Source organism: Parasteatoda tepidariorum, chromosome 3, assembly GCF_043381705.1.
Source record: "Parasteatoda tepidariorum isolate YZ-2023 chromosome 3, CAS_Ptep_4.0, whole genome shotgun sequence".
Taxonomy (NCBI): Eukaryota; Metazoa; Arthropoda; class Arachnida; order Araneae; family Theridiidae; genus Parasteatoda; species Parasteatoda tepidariorum.
In genome coordinates, this window is record NC_092206.1 from 101,599,578 (window position 1) to 101,621,800 (window position 22,223).

Genomic DNA, 22,223 nt, shown 5'->3' on the forward strand with positions numbered 1-22,223 from the left:
TTAGAAAGGGTGCACAGAAGTCATAAGTTTGGGAAACACTGTCTTAATATATTACAAGTAATAACTATGAGTTGTTAATTATTATGAATCTAAATATTGATTTTAATTATTTATACCACAATTTAGGCAAATTTTTTAGATTAAGTAAAACTAAAGTAGTCGCCAATAATTGTCTGATCTCAATTTATAAAAAAATTATCAGGTTCTGTTAAATGAGGTTTTGGGGGGAAATTCAGGCAGCCAAAGGAAAATTGTCATCCTAAAAAAATTCCTACCAAATTTTTTATTGTTAAAAAATGTGTCACTTTGCAAATTTTTCCTTTTTGAAAAACATTAAATATCAATCTGTGTATCAATAGTTGGAAATCCTTAAGTTTATAAGTGGGACTTGGAATTTAATAAATTATTACTATTTTAACATAATATTTTTTCCAAAAATATTTTTTTTAAATTGTTGTTCTAAAAGAAAAATTTGGGGGGAAATTTCAGTAAAAAAAAGAAGGAATTTTGTAAACTAGGAAATATTAGAGACTGAGAATTTTCTTCACTCCTGTATATATGTACATGACCTTTTTCAATAAATATAATATATTCCTTGATAAGTAAACTAATTGTAATTTACAAAAAATATAAATGCTTGTTTAAATGAGTTAATAATTTTTTAATTCAATCCATTCAAGGGTTTAATTAAGTTACCATCCATATTTAGTTCAGTTATTAGAATAAATTTCCTAATTATATGTTATTTTATAATGTTTCAATAGTTTAGTAGGTCAACGTTCTAGTCTATACAGCTAGCTGAGCATCCATTGAAAGAGCAGTATCAAATTTCGATTTTATTCATACAAAACTGAAAAATGAAGTTGGAGTACTGAGGGCGTTTTTTGTAATTTGCTTGGTTTCTGGAAAGGAGGAGTTAAAATGGAAGTAAATTTGTTTTTGTACTTTATTTTTAATAATTAAGGTGACAAGGGACTTTCAAAGAAGCAAAAATTTGTCAAAAAATCGATATTTTATATTTTTAAAATTTAGGCATTTAACTGAACATTTTGAAAAAAATATTTCTGGAATAAGAGCAAAATTGATGAAGTTATGACCATTTCAGTTTTGACCACACCCCTTTGTTTACCTTTTTTTGAATGCAGGTAACTGTTAAAATTAGTTTAGTTTAAAATTAATTTTAAATTAGTTGAATATTTTGTTAATTTTTTTAAAAAAATTTAAAGTATATAATTATTAAACTAGTTCATTAGACAATATTTATAGGTATTTATATTAAAAACAAGAAATATTTGTTCAGAAGTAAAATTTGCAATGAAAAAGTAGTAAATGTCATTTTTCTCAAAATGTCTTTTTTGACAAATTTACAAATTTCAAACTGTTCCAGCGTAATGAATTTTCATTCTATTGACCTGAGAATTTAATGCTATATATTTATGAATATTATTAACATTTTGTTGGAAAAGTTTTTTGAATTAAGTGAATAGTATTTTTTTTATACATGATATTTTATAGAGGTATCATGATTTTTTCCTAAAAATGTAGGTGTTTTACTGTTTTTTTAATGTTATTTGTTTCTATAATAAAAAAAGTACTTCCAACAATTTTTTCAATATTACCTAATATGTAATATTTTAAGAGAATTTTGTCATTTTGACAAAATTTCAGACGCGAGGAGTAATATAAAAAAACATAAAAAATTGAAAAATTTAAATTTTTTAACTTTTTAAATTTTGAAATATTTTTTTGAAATTTTGTATAAAAGTTGTTTTTAGCAATATAAATGTATCCTGAAAATTTCAAGCAAATCCCTTTATAATTTCAAAAAAAAAAACAAATTTGAAAGCCTTTTGTCGCCTTAAACAAATTAAGGGATTGGATAAATTGCAATTTTACACATTTTTATTCATAAATATTTAATATTTCCTACACCAAAATTTGGGTTTTTGACAGTAATTTTCAAAACATAAAGAGTTTTACGTTAAAATATTTCAAGAACATAAATTGTTGGAACACTTGTAATTTTACGTATATGTTAATTTAATACTTCATATTTATTATAGCCAATAATTATCCTAAATATGGTCAAAGAAAATATCTTAAGTCAAGCCTAATAAAAAGAAAAACAAAAGTGTTACTCTATAAATGTCTTATACGATCGGTGCTTACATACGCATGTGAGACCTGGACAATGACCCGTAGAGATGAAAATATGATAGCTAGATTTGAGAGAAAAATACTGCGAAGCATTTTTGGTGGAATAAGTAAATACGGTACCTGGTTCAGAAGGTCAAACACGGAACCTTACAAAGCATATAAAGGACCTGATGTCATTAAATTTATCAAAATTCAAAGGATTAAATGGGCAGGCCACATTATAAGAATGGAGATAGCAGGACAACCAAAAAAAGTTTTCAGTGCCAGGCCAATAGGTACAAGAAAAAGAGGACGGCCAAACCTAAGATTTTTAGACTGCCTTGAAAAGGATCTTCAAGTTTTAAAGATAATAAACTGGAGAACCTTGGCTAAGGGAAGAATGTCTTGGTATAGGCTTGTTGAGAAGGCTAAGGCCCATCTTGGGCTGCCGTGCCAATGAGAAGAAGAAGAGAATAATTATCCTTATCCCAAACTTTTGGATTTTTGACAATAGTCTAGAGATTTTTTTTTGACATGATGGTTAAAACCGCCAATTGTCAAAAACTTGGCCTAATTATGATACTTTTTTTAAGTGCTTAAAAATATTTTTTGAGTGCTTGAAGAGCGCTTATTTTTTGTTGAAAAATTTGACTACGCACCCCGATATAGTCATTGTTTGAATCTTACAATTGTGGAATTTTTATAAACCTGACCGAAAGAAACAAAACAAAAACAAAATATTTCTCACTAAACCGATCAGTGGTTTGTTCTAGTTGTAAAGATTCTATAAATACAGGACGTCTATAAAATAATACACAATTGATTTCAGTTTCGTGACTTGATTAATTTTTTTATTCAAGTTTCATAAGTTAAGTGACGTTGAATTTTACATTTATTTAAAAGATCTTAGATTGATTCCATCATTAATTTTTTAGCTGCTTTGTACTACAACTCTGCGTTATTAAATGGCCCCTATTTATATCATACTATAAAGTTAATTGACTTTAAACAAATAATAATGATTGCGGCATTTATAAAAGTTGAAATAATTGTAAGTATTGGATAGAAATAAACATGGTTACTACAAGCTTTCATTTAAATGCCTTTCACAACTTTATTGGCCACAACTTTATTAAATGCCTATCACAACTTTATGATGTCTAATCTAATGATTCGCTTACGTTATGTATGTTCCATATTATGTATTGGCAAAAGTAAACACTTTATTATAGTATCATAATTATGGTGTAAATTTTGTTTATTGTCTTTGCACCAATATAAGGAAAATCATCCTTATTCATTATTAAAATTAACAAACACGACCACATTTATAACTTCAAAAACATATATTGACAAAATAAGATATTAGATCATTCCTTTAACAGAGAGGAACAGATTTTCTTTACGCATTCATTTTTTTCCTTAACATTGAAAAGCCTAAAAAAATTCAAATTGTCAATGAATGCGTAATTGCTAAGGGAGGCTTAGGAGCATGAGAAGAGATTCAAAATTTAGATACAGCTAACCCCGCGTTTATTAATAATAAATCTGGCTACAATTTTACCACTCAAAACACCGTAAAAATGTAATATTTTGTGGTTAGAGAAATAAAGCATCTAAAACATGAAGTAAAATTTTGATACTCGATTAATCGCGACTCTGAATATACTTGTAATTGAATTAAAAATTTTAATTGTTAAAAATAGTGCCAATAAAAGTATTTATTAGCTTTTTACAGAATATGATGAAAATGAAATAATTGATTTAATTTAATTATAACTGGATTAAGGATGAGTGAAAATTTTAAATCTATGAAATTAAAGAAATTTTAAAAATTATGGCACCTGTCACTCTCCATATCGCGATAACCCTATCCAAATTTTCTCAATCAGTTTTCTATTTAATCCCCGAACACGATATATTCATGACTCATTCATACGTTATTGTTTTGATTTTTAAAAAATTCTGTCAATTAGAAAAAAAAATGAATATAAGAATTATTAGATTGTTGTAGTTCATTTACGTCGCACTAGAGCTGCACAATGGGCTATTGGCGACGGTCTGGGAAACATCCCTGAGGAAGATCCGAAGACATGCCATCACAATTTTGATCCTCTGCAGAGGGGATGGCACCCCCGCTTCGGTAGCCCGACGACCTGCACGCGAAGTCGAGCACTTTACGGTAGCACAGTTTAACGAGGACCAATACCGCACACCCTCGGTCCCTACGCAGACTGATCCAAGTGGTCACCCACCCGCACACTGACCGTAGCCAGTGATGCTTGACTTCGGTGATCTGCTGGGAACCGTGTCTTAACGATCAGTCCACTGCTGGACTAAGAATTATTAGAAATAAGTTACTTCTAAATTACATGTGTCATAAGAGTTCCCTATTTGGTTGTGGAATCAGAAATCTCGACTCTTTAAATAAAGTTCCTTAGGAGCTGCGAATAGCCAAAGAAATATTACTAATTATTTTGAAAATGTGAAGAAATAAGTTTTTTAATTGTTTAAGGAATATATATCAGACCGTTGAATTCACGGGTCTGTAGCGGCTTCTAACTAAGTTCTGAATTTGTTTTTGGTTTATGCTTAAGCTAAAAATGAATAAAATAAGCTCAAATGTAGTTTTCAAAAAATAAAGTCATAGTTAACGATGAATATGTTTATCAGAGAAACATTTTTAGTCTTGAATTTGGTTATTTTATTTTGAATGGAGAAATACTATGGCAGTTTTTTTTTTATAAATGCATTTTCTTTTTATAATTAATTCAATATAGTGTGGGTTTCTTATTTGAATTTTGCTTTTTTTTTGACATTTTACTTTAATAATTTCATAAAAGTAACCGAAATATTAAGTAAACTTTAGATTATTGGCTGAATATAAATACGTTTCAAAAATCATTACTGGTTAAAAAGGTCCTCTGTGTCCCTGCCACGGAAAATACCTTTTGGGAACCACTGTTAAATGAAGGCATGTTTCAATGTATTTATTTTATTCCCTCTGAGATTGTTCTCACCTTATATTAATGCCATAAGCTGATTGAAAAATCCAACAGTTCCCTGTGCGAAGCATTTTTCTATTCTGCCTGTTAGTTTTTAGTCTAATTAAAACCAAACTTTAATCTAGGTTTCATCAACCTTATGAGTCAGAGGGCCGCATACAGACAAATCCCGTAGGCCACACATCTGCTACGTAATATAATAGTCAAGAAATTTTGTTAGCCGGAGGGAAATGAAAGTTAATTTTGGAGTATGATTTATGAATTCTAATGTGTTTGTATTGTGTTAAAATTTGAATTGATTTTATGCATTTTTGTTGTTGTTTGTAACAAGCAGAATATCATTTTTTAGAGATACTATGAAAAACTGCTGCAAGGAAAGGAAGAAAAAAAAGCTAGTTACATTCTAAAAATTAATTATAAGAGGGGTGAATGCAACTGCTTAGTTTTTTCTGAACAAAATCTGGTGAATCTGAAACAAATCAGGTCAGTTGAACGTAACAGTTGTATGAGAGTCCATTGCAGCAAATCTTGATTAATAATATAATATATTGTTAGTCTATGTGGTCTTGTCATGGTGATTAGAAGACGCTTTTATAATTAGTAGTCTGAAACACAGCGTCAAAATCATAAAAAGGGCTCACTCTGTGTTGGACTCTTTCGGGAAAATCGAATTGTATGTTCACGGGATTTCAGTTTATACGTTTTTAATATTGAAAATGTGCATTATGAATTTTGTAAAACGCTACTTATTTTATTTATCGGAATTCAAAAAAAATTAGTTTGAAGATGTTAATTATTTTATACAATTTAATTTTATTTCCTTTCATTCACTCTACTCTTTGCATTCCATATAATTCTTTTTAGAACTCATATAAAAACACTTTGTAGCTTAAATCTGAACTTGCAATTTTTATTGTGCATTATATATAGTGGAGGGCTTCCAATATGTTAGTGGAATGATAAATAAAGCAATTTTTTTCCATTGAATCTGATTTCATTCATTTTTATTTATTTATTATGCTCATTTTATAAAGCTTTACTTGAAACAATTGTAATGGATTTCTCAAATAAGTTTATGTTACCGAAAGGTTGTATTTGGTTATTTCGATCATTCCAAAGATTTAAAACTAGTTTTCTTCAAATTTTTGGTGTTAAACGAGTGTATCACTCATCATAACTAATTTCTAATACGCATTTGATTTTAAAATGCTGGTTTTAAATAGTGTATAAGTGAGCTGATTCCAAGGTTTGTACACTTGAGTTTTCGTGGATGAAGATAGTAAAAGTCTACAAGTTGTCCGAAAAGCATGGAAAGAATCAGATATCACGAGAGAGCCGTGGTGGCTCAGGAGATAGAGCGCTTCCCTTCCAATGAGGTGAACTGGATTCAATCCAATGGTATCAATTATAATATGGCGAATAATAATATCCCCAAAACGTTATTTTTTCTCCATTTACTTTGCTTTTTAGTAGATAGGATACGTTTTTATTTCAATTAATGCATGTAATCGAACCATAGTGGCTCAGGGCATAGAGCGTTCGCCTTTCAATGAGGTGAACCAGGCTTTAATCCTAGCAATGGCTGGTCGATACGAATTTCGCACCCGACTCGCCTCGACCACAATGCTGACGTAAAATATAATCAGTGGTAGACGGATCAGGGGTTAGAGCCCCTTTGCCGTCAGGCTAACTTTGGCAGATTTCCGTGGTTTTCCTCTCCATGTAATGTAAATGCTGGTCAGTTCCATGAAAAAGTCCCCACAAAGACAAAGACTCGAACCGGGAGTTCTCTTGTCTTCTGGATTGAGTTCAAAATGACAAGGCTACGGAGTTGAACATTAGCAGTCGTATATCCAAAAATTGGGTCGGTTGTTCAACAACGGTTGTACATTAAAATATCACGAGAGAGCTCAGGGGACAGAACCTTGCCTTCCAATAAGGTGAACAGGGTTCGAATACCAGCAATGGCTGGTCGACGCGAATTCCACACCCGGCTCGCACCGATCACAGTGCTGACGTGTAAAAATATTCTCAGAAGGTCGATGGAAACCGAGTCTGGAGCTTCAAATTTTCTCTTATTGAATGCGTCTTTTGAAAACATTTTCAGCTTAAATTTTTGATCCTATGTGTATTTCTTGAGATTTCCATACTCTTTGGACACTTTGTATATAAATGTATCATAAGATATTGATAGACACGCCATTTCAAACTATACAAAGTCGTCACATTCATTCAGGCATATCTGAATACAAATTAAAGTAAGTATACCTGAAAACTTTTCCACTTCTGTTTATAAACTACCCGTTCTTTGTAGAGAGTGAAAAAATAAAGGTAAATAATCTGCGACCACGGCAATGACACAAAACATTTCCATGCTCAATTAATAGAAACTAAATAAATAACAAAATTTTTATTTTTTGGGTGATCCAAATTCCTTCATTCTTTGAAAAGTAAACAATCAACTTTTTGCAGTTCATGGTTATTACGTGGCGTCATTATTCTTTATTTAATAACAATTCTTTATCAATACTTTAAATAATTCTAACATAAAAAAGAAAAACAATAAAAAAGTTACAATTTTAAAGAATAATAAACTCTCACAATTCTCTATTTACAGGGAACATTCAATGTTGTTTGCTTAAAGTGCACCACTTTATTAGATTCTTAATTTCCAAAATGTATATTTCATATAAACTTTCATTTCTCGATGAAAATGTTACAATATATGAATTCAGTGGAAAATATTTTGTATAAAAATGAAAAGTTTGTTTTAATTCAACGCGAAATCGTATGTTAATAACAAAAATATGCTATCAACTCTTCTTCTATCATTTATTAAACTGGCTATTTTCGAATAGCAGTGTCAGAAATTCTTGGAGCAGGACTCAAGGAAATTGACTCATCATTATTTGTTGCCTTTCACAGTGGATCTTTTTTTGTTGAAGTTTATCTCATCCACTAGATTCAGTATCATTTGGCTGCTCGGTTTGTTAAAATTTACCATAATCGATGCAATTTCAATCCGAATAAGTTTTTGTAAAAACCCTATTTCTATTTTAGTTTATTTGGTATTTATTTTCAATGGCATCTATTACCAAAATTATTATGAAGCATCATTAGTGACAATAATAGATTTTTTACGGTTTTCCTTTTCTCCATTCTTATTGACTTTCACTTCATAACTGTAGATTTTATTTCAATTATTGTTGGTTTCAGATTACTAAGTTTTAAAGAAATGTGCTTCAAAAGCTTCACTCTATGAGCAAAATAAATGCGTTTTTATTTTTTTTTCATAGAGTGAAGCTTTTACATAGGGAATTCGTTGTTCAGATAACTTTAGAAATGGTTGTCCTCGCGTGTACCTGACATTACGAATTAACGATAAAGAACGTGCCATGAACTCCTCTTTTAATTATAAAGAGCTGTACAAAAACAAGCATTATATTTTAAATATTTGAAAAAGGGAAAAACATAATCGTCTACATTATAACAATGGCTAATGCTAAACTAGTGAGAAAAATGCATTTTTCAGACATTTCTTCCAAAAGGGCTGATTGAAATGTTTGAACGATTTTAAGAAGGGCAACTAAAATTGCCTGCTGCCTTTATTTTTGGGACCCTAGCGCAGGCGGTTCAAGAAATGTAAGAGGGACACACACGGAAAAACTCTTCCTCTTACTATTATCGGTAAAAGAAAGGACTTTATTTTATTCAGTTCTTAAAGGAAGAAGAATTTTTCCGTCGATATTCAGCCATGAGAAGCAGGATAAATATTAAATAAATAAGTTCAAAAAGAGTGAATAGGAAAGATTCTATGAAAATTCTTTTGGGATTTAAGAAACGATACAACCTGTTTAAACAAAAAGAACGAAATTCGTGTTTTAGAAAGAAGATGATTACCAATTCAACTCGATTATTAGTCACATTATTTTACTCTTGTTTTTGTACAAACAAGAGTTCGTGTTTGTTTCTTGAGTCTTTACAATGATTCATTCTATGACTCTCATGTTTATGAATGGCAGCCAGTCCACATGTCGTGGTCATTTATTTCATTAAGTTTTTGTCTTTAAATGTTCCACTTGTTTTTGTACAATTTTCAAGAAGCGATTAATGTCTTTATTCAGCATGGCCGATTCAGTCTCCGTGGCCATAATGATACGCGAGAGATTGTTAGCGATAGAGTTGAGTTGTCTGATCTTGGTGCCCGTGATGATTCTGGAGTCAAAAATCCGCTTCCAAGCTCCAGTCATGTAATAGAGAGATGTTACAAGTAGAAGAACAGTCGCCGAGTAGAGGGGAAGCAACAGACTTCCACGCATTCCTTTAATTCATATTTTTTTGAATGTCTTCTTCTTTTGTCTAAAAGGATTAGAATAAAAAAAGTTTTGAGGGCAACACCTACTAGAAAAGAGAATAATTATAAGTTTCAAAACTCATTATTGGTTTAAAAATTTTTTTTCAAACTCTCGGAATTCATGCGACCCTCCCACGGAACCATAGAGTTCCGCGGAACACTTTTTGGGAACCGCTGCTTTAGTAGACGGAGTGCTGTAACATCTTTCATATCACCCCCCCCCAAGTGCAGTTTAGTAGTGCGAAAGTCGACTCCATTCTTAATTTTCCCCACTGTGCGCAGTTATGTACGTTCCTTCGGACTACTGAAAAGGTTCGTGCAAAGGCCTTCTCTTTTCCAGGAGGTGTTGCGCAGGACTTATTATTATCAATAATAAAAATAAAATTATCAATTATTCTGAATATTTTATAATATTCTGATAATTACTTTGTTTCTAACTTGTTTTCTTAAAGTTTTTTCCATTTAGAAATGTTCATCCTATTTCGAGAAATGTTTCAAATGAAATGCCATCATTTTATTAATACTAACAGTTTTTTTTTTTTTTTTAATCCTTTAAAAAAAGAGGCCAGCTGCAAGATTTCCTATAGGTTTAATATTTGTTTCATCAACGCTTTGAAATCAGGCATAAATACACACCATTTTTAGAATTCCTAAATGTTTACCCATTTCTTCCATATTTTCTATTTACCTGTCATGATTGTATATGACCTGAAATTATTTCATCCGTCATTATTGTCTCATTCTCAGACCCCATTTTAAAATGTCCTTTGAGCGTGCTCGGACATGATCACCAGCCCTCAAACTTGTTTTCTGATCTCTCTTACGCAATTCGCTTTTCTCAACACTGGTTACTTACGTATTTTGTTTACAAAAACGGTGGTATACTCTTTGTGAAATAAAGTTTTTAAAACATAAAACTTTATGCAGCATCCGGTGAAACCTTGTTACTGTGAATGACTGAAATGGGTGACATTTGACAATCACATGGTGACGTTTGGTAAATGTTCGAAATTTATACTAGATCTAGTGAAGTGCTCGATATACATTTGCCCGGTACTCCGAAAACTGATGTTTCTCCTAATCTGTCCTCAGCAGATATTAAAATATCGAATATAATATCAGCGATTAAATTAATATCCAGTCGGATATAACAAATATTTCGGACATTCAGCAAAGCGACTTTGTTGACTTTCACCAGTGAAAGTCGACATTTTCCTGATTTCGGTCATTCATGGTAACATATGTACAGTTCGATTCTATTCCGTTCCTATAATCATCCCACTTATGGTTAGGTACCTAATTACCACAATTAATTATGCATCTCCGTTGTCAGTAATAGTGTGCTGATATTTTTTTTAAGAAACGCAATAATTTCTCTTAAAATGCGTATGATATATAATGGTTGGGAAATAAGGAAAATTTTGCTGAATATTAGTTAGCCATCACCGTTCATTTTTTTAAAGCTAATTATTGACAAAGGGGGACTAAAATGACTTCACAAAGTGGTAAAATGAAAATTTTGATTTAATAATTAAGCTACACTATTCAACATAAGTCTCAAAAGAGTAGACTATTCTGAAAAATTTAGAAACACGAAATGACTGCTTTAAAAGAAATTATTAGTGCAAAAGGCTTCTTTATGAATTTTAGATCGAAATCAATAAAAATGGAGTATTTTAAAAACGAAATAAAATGTAAGTACAGCTAATTCTTTGCCATTCAGGTGTAAGCAACTTAGTTTTAAAAAAGTTGTTTTACTGGATGACTCCACTGACGATGCACATTAGCCTGTTTAGGTATGTCACTTATAGGTATTACTTTGCTTCTCATGCTTATGACTGCTTATTCACTTGATATTTCCGTTTTTGCTGCCAACGGGCGGTTCTCTTAAAAATATATATGTAATGGCGAAAGACCGAAATCGGTGGTTGTTGACTTTCACCGGTGAATGTCGACAAACACCAAATACTTCGGTGAAAGATCGAATATTTCATTACATTCTTGTACATTCGGACCCTCACCGTTGTATGTCGACAATCACAGATATGCTTTGGTGAATGTCCGAAATATTTATTACATTCGATTTGATATGAATTTATTCGTGGATATAATTACATTTATTCGATATTTTAACCCTACACTGATGTTTTTTTAAGGTTAAGTGCGACTGCCCGGTATACATTTGCCCGATACTCCAAACACTGATGTTTCTTCTATACTATCGTCAGTAAGAATTAAAATATAGAATAGATATAAATATATCAAGTAAATATAATAATATTAACGAATAAATTAATATAAAATTGGATATAACAAATATTTCGGACATTCACCAAAGCGACTATGTGATTGTTGACATTCACCGGTGAGAATCAGAAATAAGGGTATTGAGCAAATATTTCGGACATACACCAAGCGACTACGTGAATGTTGACATTCACAGGTGAATGTAGACATTCTCCAGATTTCGGTGTTTCACCGTAACATGTACATAAGCGTCAGTATATTTAATATAAACACTCTGCCAAATGCAGACAATGGAATCTCAATCAAGAGATTATTTCGCAAATTAAACACTTCAATTCAAAATTAAAAGAGACATTACGTGCTCGTTATGCATCGTCGTCCAGTAATCTGGAATTGTTAAGTAACCCATCTGATAAATAAATAAAGGTTTGCATAGAAGCCGCTACCTTCATTTACATTCTGCGTGTCAGACAGTTTGGTCACGCTCACGTGATGTGTTAGAAGGTAAAAGAAAAACCAATTACCAAGATTGATTTCAGGGCGAGCGAAGCGTGGTAAATGGTAACCGTCCTCCAAACTGGACGTTTTTCGGACTTACGGCGATGGGACATTGTCGAACATTATGAACATCGATCCATGTTTAATTTGATTGTTGATTGATAACTATGGTCACGATCTCGGCCACAATGAAGAATATTTATTAGAATGGATCGTTAAAAAGAGTTATTCTTCTTCATCCAAAGCTTTATAAAAGAATAGTTAATATAGAGTTGCAGCAGGAAAAAAAAATACTGCATTTTTTTCTCTCGATAGTTTAATTGCGAGTGCCGAAAATCGTATGTTGAAGCTAAAGTACGCACAATTCTTAATTGGAACTTTACACGCAAGTTCCAATTAAGAATTACAAGTAAGAATTAGTAAACACTAGTGAAGAAATTGTGATGCTAGTCTTTTCCATCAAAAATGCGCAGTTTGTGCATTTTAATAATTTTTCTTCATAATATAGAATTATTATAAATATTTTATAATATTCAGAAAATTATTTCATTTCTCTCTATTTCTTAACATTTTTCTAAAATGAAGACCTTCTTGAACACCTTAAAATATTTATCCTATTACCCATAAAATGTTTATCAATTAAAATGCCTTACATTATTTATATTAATAATATGGATGAAATATAATCGTTTTTGAAAAGTGGCCATCATAAAAAATACTACAACTGGCCTGTAACAAAATTTCCTAATTTTCTCTACATTCAAGCGCTTGATTTTATGATGGATCCGATTTTCCTCGTTGAACAAAACTCGTCATAAAGTGTTTTTGTCTAAATTAATATAAATGTCTCACTTAAATAACACTGTATTGAAACTGTTTTTTCCATTTGAATGAATTTAAGAAAAATAGATAAGCAGTAAGTGAAGTAAGCTTTATGTAAGAAGCAGTGTGTTTTTCTCCCAAATAATCTCTATTTTTAAGAAATGATCTACTATTTTAATCCAAAAGCTGATATTCTTTTATACTAAGTTACAATAATCATTACTTATCTACTTAAGATATTAGTATTCATCAAAGCAAAGTATTTATTCAGTTATTTAGATGTTATCCATTTTTAAACATACCATCAGTTTATTTAAAATCGTACATACCGATCTCTTAGGTGGAGGGAAAGTAAGCATTTCAATACCTTATGACACTTTAGATCAGTACAAAATTATTCCATTTCACGGTGATTAGATAAAATGTTGCAAAAGAAAATTAGCTCTTCTTATTATAGAGACGTTCTTGCTTAAAAGAAAAGAAAGAAAAAATAAACGAATCATGTGAAAAAGTACGATAGACAAAATAACTAAAATAGGCCCTGAAGATTCTAGAATAGTATTTCTAATTTATGAAAATGTTTTATGTAAAATCAAATTAGAGGCATTAGCTTTAGATAGTGGTCACCATTAGATAATACCATGAAGTCAATTGTTTTGGTACTAATAATTTACGAATTGTAAGAGGTAAGAGGTAAAAGATCGATTTTGTGGCAAACGATACAGGACGGGTATTCCAAATCAGCGGCGGGTTTTCGTCACCTGATCATCGAAAGACATCGTCTTCACAGAACCCTTTTGCGGTAGTATATCTGCTCCGTGGTCGTATATCCATCATCCCCTTCATTGTCAATTATGGAAGTGAAGGCTGGTGACCTTGATTCATTCATTGATTAAACCCAATCATTTGAAGATTGGCACTTAGTACAGGAAAATACGATCGTTAGAATAAAAGTTACTCAGGCTGATTTTTTTGTTTTTGTTTTTCTGACTTGTAGTATTATTAAAAAAGTTTAGTATTCATTTAACTTCTTCAGCATCCCTTCACGTGGTGAATAAAAAATCGTATAATATGAAAATATTTTCTTAAAGATGTTTTCAGGCGTTTTAACATCAACATTTTTAGCAAATTTTTAAAAAAAATATTAAGAAAAAATCTGCATAAGAAAATAGAATGAAGGTGTGATTATCATATTTCAGTTGTTTCATTGTAGCATTTTATGTTTTAAAGTCATTGACATAAGTGACTCCATAAAAAGGCAAAAGTTATCCCAGATAAACGCTTACAACAACTTTTGTTTTGAGACAGGATCTGAGAAAATGTTGAATACTTTTAGAAGTTCTGAGAAAGGTGTCATAAAATACATTTTCATGTTTTTTTTATGTCAATTTATTAGCTCTACCCATTATTTAATTTAAAACACTTTTTTTACTTTTTAATTTTATGAAAATTTCAGGACGCAATCGTGGTAGACCCATTCCTTCAATCTTTATTCTTTTGTAAACATTACTTTGCCCTCCCATCTCAAAAAAAAAGGAGAAAAAAATTCACACACATAACTGACAAGTTTTTCTGCTAAACAAACAACGTATTTATTTTTTTCTTAATTATTCATTAAATTGTTCTTTTATCATTCTTTTATCACTGAACCAATTCAACTTTAGAATAAATAAATAAAAACATTTGAATGAGGTGGTAAAGATGAAATCAAAAATTGAGATGAAACGTTGGAAAATTTTATAACTTATTGTATTATTTTAATCTTAAATCCCGATAAAATATAATTTTTGCTTTAATATTGTTCATCATTTCTTGGGAAACAAACCAAACTTTTGTTTTCCAATTCTATCTCAGTTTATTTATTACGAAACGAAAATTGGATAGAAGCACAGTCATCTGATATAATTATAACTCTGCATAATTAATATCGTTTTGGCTGATGTATTTTTTACCTTTGGCGTGTTTTATGACTTACGCGCCTTACTCTCTCTTGACAGAATTAAAAGAAATATGGTATTATTTTGCAGGGAATTTTTAAATGATTAATTATCGTATTATGTTTGTTGTAGTATTAGAAAAGATGAAAATGTTTTTTAATTCTACTTCCTGCGTGCTTTGCTCACCAAGCGTTGCGTCTTTGCTCTTTCCTCCCTTAAAAGTCGATATCTTAAAAAAAAATCATTTTGCTTAGTTGTTAATTAAGATGATTAAAAATGAAGTCAAAATGGTGAGTTCATAATATTAACAAAATTTCTTTCATAAAATCATTCACATAATTGTATAATCTTATATAATTATGTATAATATTTTTATGAAAGAAATATTTTGTTAATATCGTTGTCTGTGAGCTTTTTAGTCTGGGCATAACTCGAAATGTTTGTTTAAGAAAATGAACACACCATTTTGACTTCCTTTTTAAATCTTCGCTTATGAAAACAGTTCTGCCTTTGAAGAATAAACATATAGGTCCAAATAAATTCGTTTTGCAATGTCGTTCATTTATCTAAATCATTTCGTACATTTCTTTTAAATGAGTCTTTTTTTTTAAAAAAACTTAAAAGGTTGTTTTTAAAAGGTTTTCACGGTTCCTATAACTTTATAATAGTGACATCGTGCGATCGTCCAGTGTTCTGAACACGAAGATATCATCTGAAAAGTTGTATTATACCTCCGATCACGAAGTCTGGAACTTTATCTCGTCATCCTGATGCTTAGTGTTTAAATAAGTAAGAACGAAATTCCTTGTTTAGTTGTTAAATTTAGGTTGAAAAGGCGCATTTGTCCATTTTCTTAAATACGCATTTTGAGTCGTACCCATTTCTTAAACACACATTAACGAAATGGACGATTACCTGGATTTGAAGAACAACCCACTGAACTGGGGCGTTTTTTAATAGTCTCACTTCTTTTGCTCATACTGTATCATAGAAGGTTATCTTTATGTGTTGTAAACAAAATAGATTACTTCTTATTGTGTTTATAAAGGAAATAAAAGTTTATAAAAGAGAATAGCCTTTTCAGTCTATCCATTCTGTAATTATATTTCAATACCTTAAAGTAAAGTTCAATACCTTAATTCTTGAACGCATACTCAAATCTTAATTTTTTTTTATACCATTGCATTTCTTCAACATTTTCCACACACTTTCGTCATTTTAAGTTTCTAAGTCTGATAGTATTTTAAGTAGCAAAATAAAATGAAACGCAGAACAAAAAGATGCGAGAAAAATTCTCTAAAAAAATCACTTAAAACGACAATCACTCTTAAACAAATTGAAATTTCAAGAAAAAGAAGAAGAAAAAAAACTGAGTTTAGTTCATAAATGAAAATGGCTCTTTCAAACTCTGTAGTTGTATTCCTGCAAGTCAGCGCTTCAATGATGCTCACCATTTAATGGATCGATTGTTATTTCTATTTTTTTTTTATTCCTTCGTACTCCTTACCCCACATACCTGATTTCATTTTAATTTTCTAAGTCTTACGGTTCTTTTTTTTTACATTAAAATAAAATGTAACGAAAAGTTGAACACATAAAGAAGTGGCGGATCAGGAAGATATCCGAAGTGTCATTTGCCAATTGGTCTGAATATTTTTTTTTCCATATAGTTTTCTCAGAATTGGACATATATCGTATATTTTGTCTATTTTGAAGGAGTTAAGCTATAAATTATCGAAAACTACAATTTTTAGCTTGAATACTCTCAAACGAAAAGCATTTTTCACTGTAAAAGGTTGCTTTTACTTAAGATTTTTCCGAAACTTTAGAAGCGTCTATAAAAGAATTTTACAACATTTTTCAGGATATCATTTTGTTTATGGAATTAGAGCTTCAACGAGAAATCTTATGAAATGTGTCATTATTATTATTTAAGTGTCTTTAAACCAGCTACGAACATTTTGCGGAAACAGATTGTAAGCTATGGGAACAGAAACATAAGGAATATAATTGTGATATGATAACGCAAGAATGCAACTATTGAAGAAATGGATAATAGAAAACATTGCATATTAGTAAGTTTAAATGATCATCCGCAACTATTATTTTTAATTAAATGATAAATAAATAGGTTGAATGAGAAGTAAAAATTTTGTTTGTTCTGTACAAGCTACTGTCTTTTTTTTCCCTTCTTTTTTTTAAAAACTAGCAAGAGAAACTGAAGAAAAGATAATTCACTTCAAATGAGTTGAAGAAAAAATAAAAGAAAATCTGTATTCGAATGAATGAGAAGCACGACAGCTGTATTAATGTCGATAAGGTTTGAAAAAAAGAATCTTGTTTAATCATCTTTTGAATTTAGACAGAATAGAATATGTGTTCTATTGCCATGGAAACTTTTTGTTGTAATTATTATTTTGAAAGAGGACTAAAGTTTAGGAGAAAAGAAACATGTTATTGACAGAATCTGAATTGTAATAACATTTATTTTATAAATAAAATGCCTCTGTTTGAGGAAATCGCACAAAATAGGAATTCTTCTCTTTGTAGTAGTACTTTATTTGCGTCGAGCAATGAGCTATTGGCGACGGTCTTGAGAACTTTCCTGAGGATGATCCAAAGACATATTATCCAAATTTTGGTAGCCAGACGATCAGTGCAAAAAGTCTAGTTCTCTACGATTTAATAGTTTAACAAGGACCAATACCGCACACCCTCTGTCTTTTCGCAGACTGATCAAAGGGTTTACCCAGCGTATCTGGGGATGCTTGACTTCGCGCATCAGTCTGAATAAGGATTATTAGAAAAGCCTTTAAATTTCAACCCTGTAAAAACAGGTTTTGATATTTTGTACTCCGGTCTTCTTGATAGTGATAACAACAATTTTCTCGAACCCATTCCGATTGTCTTATTTTTTTCTTCGCTAACACAAACTGATTTTGGATCTGAAAATTTGATATTAAAAGCAATCACCATCTTGCATTCCTTTTAAATGCTAGAAAAGGAATTTAGATATTTATAAGGGATAGCTGGTTATTTCTTGGGAGAAAGACGAGACCACTTCATCTTAAACTTCTTTAAATAACTAAAAATTTTAATGTCCTAAAACAATTGAATAACCAATAATCCATTTGATGCAAATGAAGATACCGATTCATTTATTTGTTTTGTATAGTTTGAAAGTTAACTCTTTATAGTACGTTAAAAATTCAAAACATTCCGTTTATTTATTTACTTTCTTCTTTTATCCCTTTTCGAATTGTTTCAAAGAGAACTATTTTATTTTTGAACCCTGCAATTGTTTAATATGCAGTTCCTTAAATTCTTGTAAATGATGAGTGTTGAAAAAAAGAATGCTTCAATAGAGATTTCGAGAAAAAAATCGAATTTTCTTTCACCTGTTATCAAGGCAGAATAAAACTTGATTGAAAATTGATTAAAAAAAAAAAATTATTGAGTTTCTTTGTGTTGCAGTGCGTAGCTTATCAAATATATAAAAATCTCATGTTTATTGCTCGGCGAAAGAATATGGATTGCAAGTGCATTTTAATCTGCTGGAAGAGCTTTACTATTTCTTGAAGTAAGATTGAACAATAATTAATGTCCATTAATGAGAATCGGGATTTTTATTTTTTTTCATTATGATAAATGAATGAAGAATCGAATAAATAAAAAAAAGTCACTTTGGAAATACTTTTAGCAACTTTTTAAACATTTTTACTTATTTTTATTCAGGATCTAATAAATTTTGAATACAAGACGGCAATTTTTTTTAATAGATATACAATGAAGAGTAAATTAATCTAGATCAAAAAATTTACTAAAACATGGGTGGAACAAGTCCTTCTTTATTATTGATATAAACTAACTGCACATTTTAAAACGTATTTGTATTTAATTAAACATGAAACTAAATAAATGTCATTGAAATATATTTGTGATCAGCAAATTGTTTTACATGACGCTAAATGAAAATTATATTTTAAAGGCCACAAATAATTCCTTTTTTTAATTATTAGTCCATTTTGAAAAATAATAATTTACATACATTCCCTTTTAATTATTTCTTTATATAAAAAGCTTACATTATCAATGAAATCGGACTTTTTAGAACACTCTAAAATTATATTTATCATTTACTAGATGAATACCCAATGAACGACACTACAAAATCATGCACAAAACTGAACAATTGAAGAGAGAGTATTTATGAATCGGTGAAAGCATCAATATGGGTATGTTAATTCAACAGAGCTTTTCCTTCTCTCCTTAACATAACTAATATGCTTGCATGATTATTATTTTCACATCATGCAGTGGTAATTAAAAGTAGAGAAACAATTATCAAATATATCGGTAATGAAATAGCTCGGAGACAACTTTTTTTTCTTCTTACCCTGATCACTGAAAATGCCACTTACCTGGTTTTCTATTAAATTAATTCATGAAGCTGAAATAATTTCAATTCTTTAAATTTATTATTATTTGTTGCCCTTTCCCGTGGCTTTACATTATTATATTAAGAAAAACACGCTTTCTGTAGTTCACTCCATCGGCATAGGAATTTACAGTAATGACGTGATGATATTGCTCGCGGTTAACTTATGATTGTCAAAATTTACCACTGTCAAGTAAATTTATCTAGTACACGCTCCCTTCAAGGGGCCGTAAAACACGTATTTCCACAGTATAGGTATTAAAACTGCTTAGTATAGGTTTAGTTTTAATAATCATCAAAAATATCATTATAATATATTTTATATCTATATTATTATACATATTGCATACATAACCCTTGAGTTTTGTGAGAAATGCATTTATCCATGGCAATAAACTAAAGCCGAAATTTTAAAAAGAAACAAAATTCTTATAAGGCTTTAATCCTAGCTATGGCTGGTCGATACGAATTCCACACTCGGCTCGCAGCGACCGCAGTGCTGACATAAAATATCCTCAGTGGTAGACGGATCATGGGTTAGAGTCCCCTTGCCGTCAGGCTAACCATGGGAGGTTATCCTCTCCATCTAAAGCAAATGCTGGTTAATTCCATCAGAAAGACCTCCACGAAGGCAAATTTCACCCAATACTTGATTCAGGAGTACCCTTGTCTTCTGGATTGGGTCCAAAATTACAAGGCTACGGAATTGGATCTTAGTAATCGTAAATCCAACAAACTGGCTCGGCTGTTTAACGACGGTTTAAAAAAATACATATAATCAATGTAAATTAAACATCATTGTCGTATGACAATGTATGTATGGCAATTTTTTACGCTTCGTCTAAACGAATAAGTACTTGTACTCCATTAATTTTGAATTTTAAGGACATAGCTTATTTCCTTAAATTCAATGTGCTTATATTATCTAAATTAATAAACAATCATTAACATCAATAATAGTATGGCAATTTTTTACGTTTGTTCTAAGCGATCTAACACCCTTTTTCCATTAATTTTGCCTTTGAAAAAATTGCTAATTTTTTTTCTCTTTTTTAATTACCGCTGATTTTAAATTGTTTACTTTTAGAGAAACATATTTTAAAATAATTACTATAAACAAAATAAGCAGGATGTATAAGATAATTTTACAAATATTAATTTGATGACATAATCACGAATGATACCACGTTATAGTGTTGTTCTTTGAAAATATCAGACATAGCGAATAAAAATAATTAAATATTAAAGTATGTGCAATAAACTTTTTTTGATCAAATAGAGCTATAAACTAGAAAACATAACTGCTGTTATCATTAAAATACGTAAAAAACTGTATCGCTAATAGTAAAATTTAAAACAATGACTAACGCTTAACTAATCAGAACTGTTTCGTTTTTCAATTATCCCGCTCGAACGGTTAGTCGTAGAAGATTCTAATGTCCACAGTGACCTTTCTTGTGCTTCGAACTATCTGTATAAAAAATTTCATCGCTTTCGATTGGATGGATTAGAAATCCGTAAAGGACACACACACAGACATTAATTTATATATAGAGAGAGAGACATAGAACATTTTACGAGGTTATTTGACTAAAATTTCTTTCCTTTCTTATAATTTTTCATTGTCATCAATACCTCCAACCAGCGAGGGTAAAATTAATCATATTTTTACATAGACAATAGCTTCGGTAGGGAATAAAAAAAATAGTCTCGAAATATTTTTTGAAAGTTAAATAAAATGTTGCATATTGCATTAGACTTGCAGTCTTAAGAGGTTAAAAATTAACAAACACGTGTAACAAACTACATCACATAATTGTTTAAGCATATTCATATAAATATATACTATGATTTGTTTATGTAAGAAAAAATATATTTAAGTGTACCTTAAAAGAAATATCATTTAAAAATTGCCGATAAACGCTACATTTTAAAATGTTCTAGAATAATAAATACCTAAACATTTGAACCAAAATTATACCTTTAATGAATAGCTTGTGCTTTAAGTACGGCGTTGAAATACATTTACACTGATTAAAAAAAAGTTATATTTTCTTACGGATTCGCTCTTGATAACGTTTTATTTCGGAAAAGATTGTCTTGAACAAATTCAAAATGGAATGACAATTCTAAAGAAAATAAAAAAAGCTATACCTTGTCAAAAATACATGTCGATTTCTTCTCACGATGTGTGTCTCTTTATGATAGAGAATTCTCTTCAAAGCAAGTTTTATCACTTGTAGGAGAGATAGGGTTACCATAGATGTCGCCAAATACTTCACGTTATGAATGCGCTCGCCATTGCTTTGCAATCATTTTTCTCTTCTGAGGAGGAATACTTTTTAATCAACATCAAAGGTTAATGTCGTATAAAAATCCCAGTTTTAAACTATTATTCAGATTTAGTTCCACACATTAAGTTACCGATTATATTAGGAAAATTTTAAACGTAATCATTTTACAAATCCACTAAGCCGTTTTTATATTTATAATATTTTTTAAAATTTTTATAAGGATTTTAAAACTCGTTATTGTCAAAGGGTACAAAAAATGAATCCCCATCTCTATGCAACTATAAAGAAATACCAATTAGGGCCCTATAAATTGCTCAAAGATTGGAAAATTTAAAATTGTTCAAACAATCACTGAATGACTGCAGAATTGTTATTTTGCAACAGCCCCCCCCTATGCTTTTTTAATTCTAAGAATTCTTATAAACCATCCCCGTTTGCGAACCCAATTTTTTTCAACCAGTATTAAACTTCATAAACGCTGCTCGAGTTTTC

General features: G+C 30.4%; 1 protein-coding gene and 1 long non-coding RNA gene across 2 annotated transcripts; one reads left to right on the plus strand and one right to left on the minus strand.

The window, feature by feature from the left end:
* The first annotated feature begins 2,191 nt into the window (after positions 1–2,191).
* LOC139425309 (uncharacterized) lies at positions 2,192–2,596 on the plus strand. The gene has a single exon (XM_071179295.1). It carries the CDS (start codon positions 2,192–2,194, stop codon positions 2,594–2,596), a length of 405 nt encoding a protein of 134 aa, XP_071035396.1.
* A 4,940-nt stretch (positions 2,597–7,536) lies between these two features.
* Positions 7,537–21,724, minus strand: LOC107437244 (uncharacterized). Its single transcript, XR_002376619.3, has 2 exons — positions 21,592–21,724; positions 7,537–9,500 (listed from the first exon to the last, which is right to left on the minus strand). It is a non-coding gene; the product is annotated as an uncharacterized lncRNA (long non-coding RNA).
* Between the last annotated feature and the right edge of the window lie 499 nt (positions 21,725–22,223).

Coding starts and splice junctions, on each gene's coding strand:
- LOC139425309 (XM_071179295.1), top strand. CDS start 2,192: ATGACCCGTAGAGATGAAAATATGATAGCTAGATTTGAGAGAAAAATA.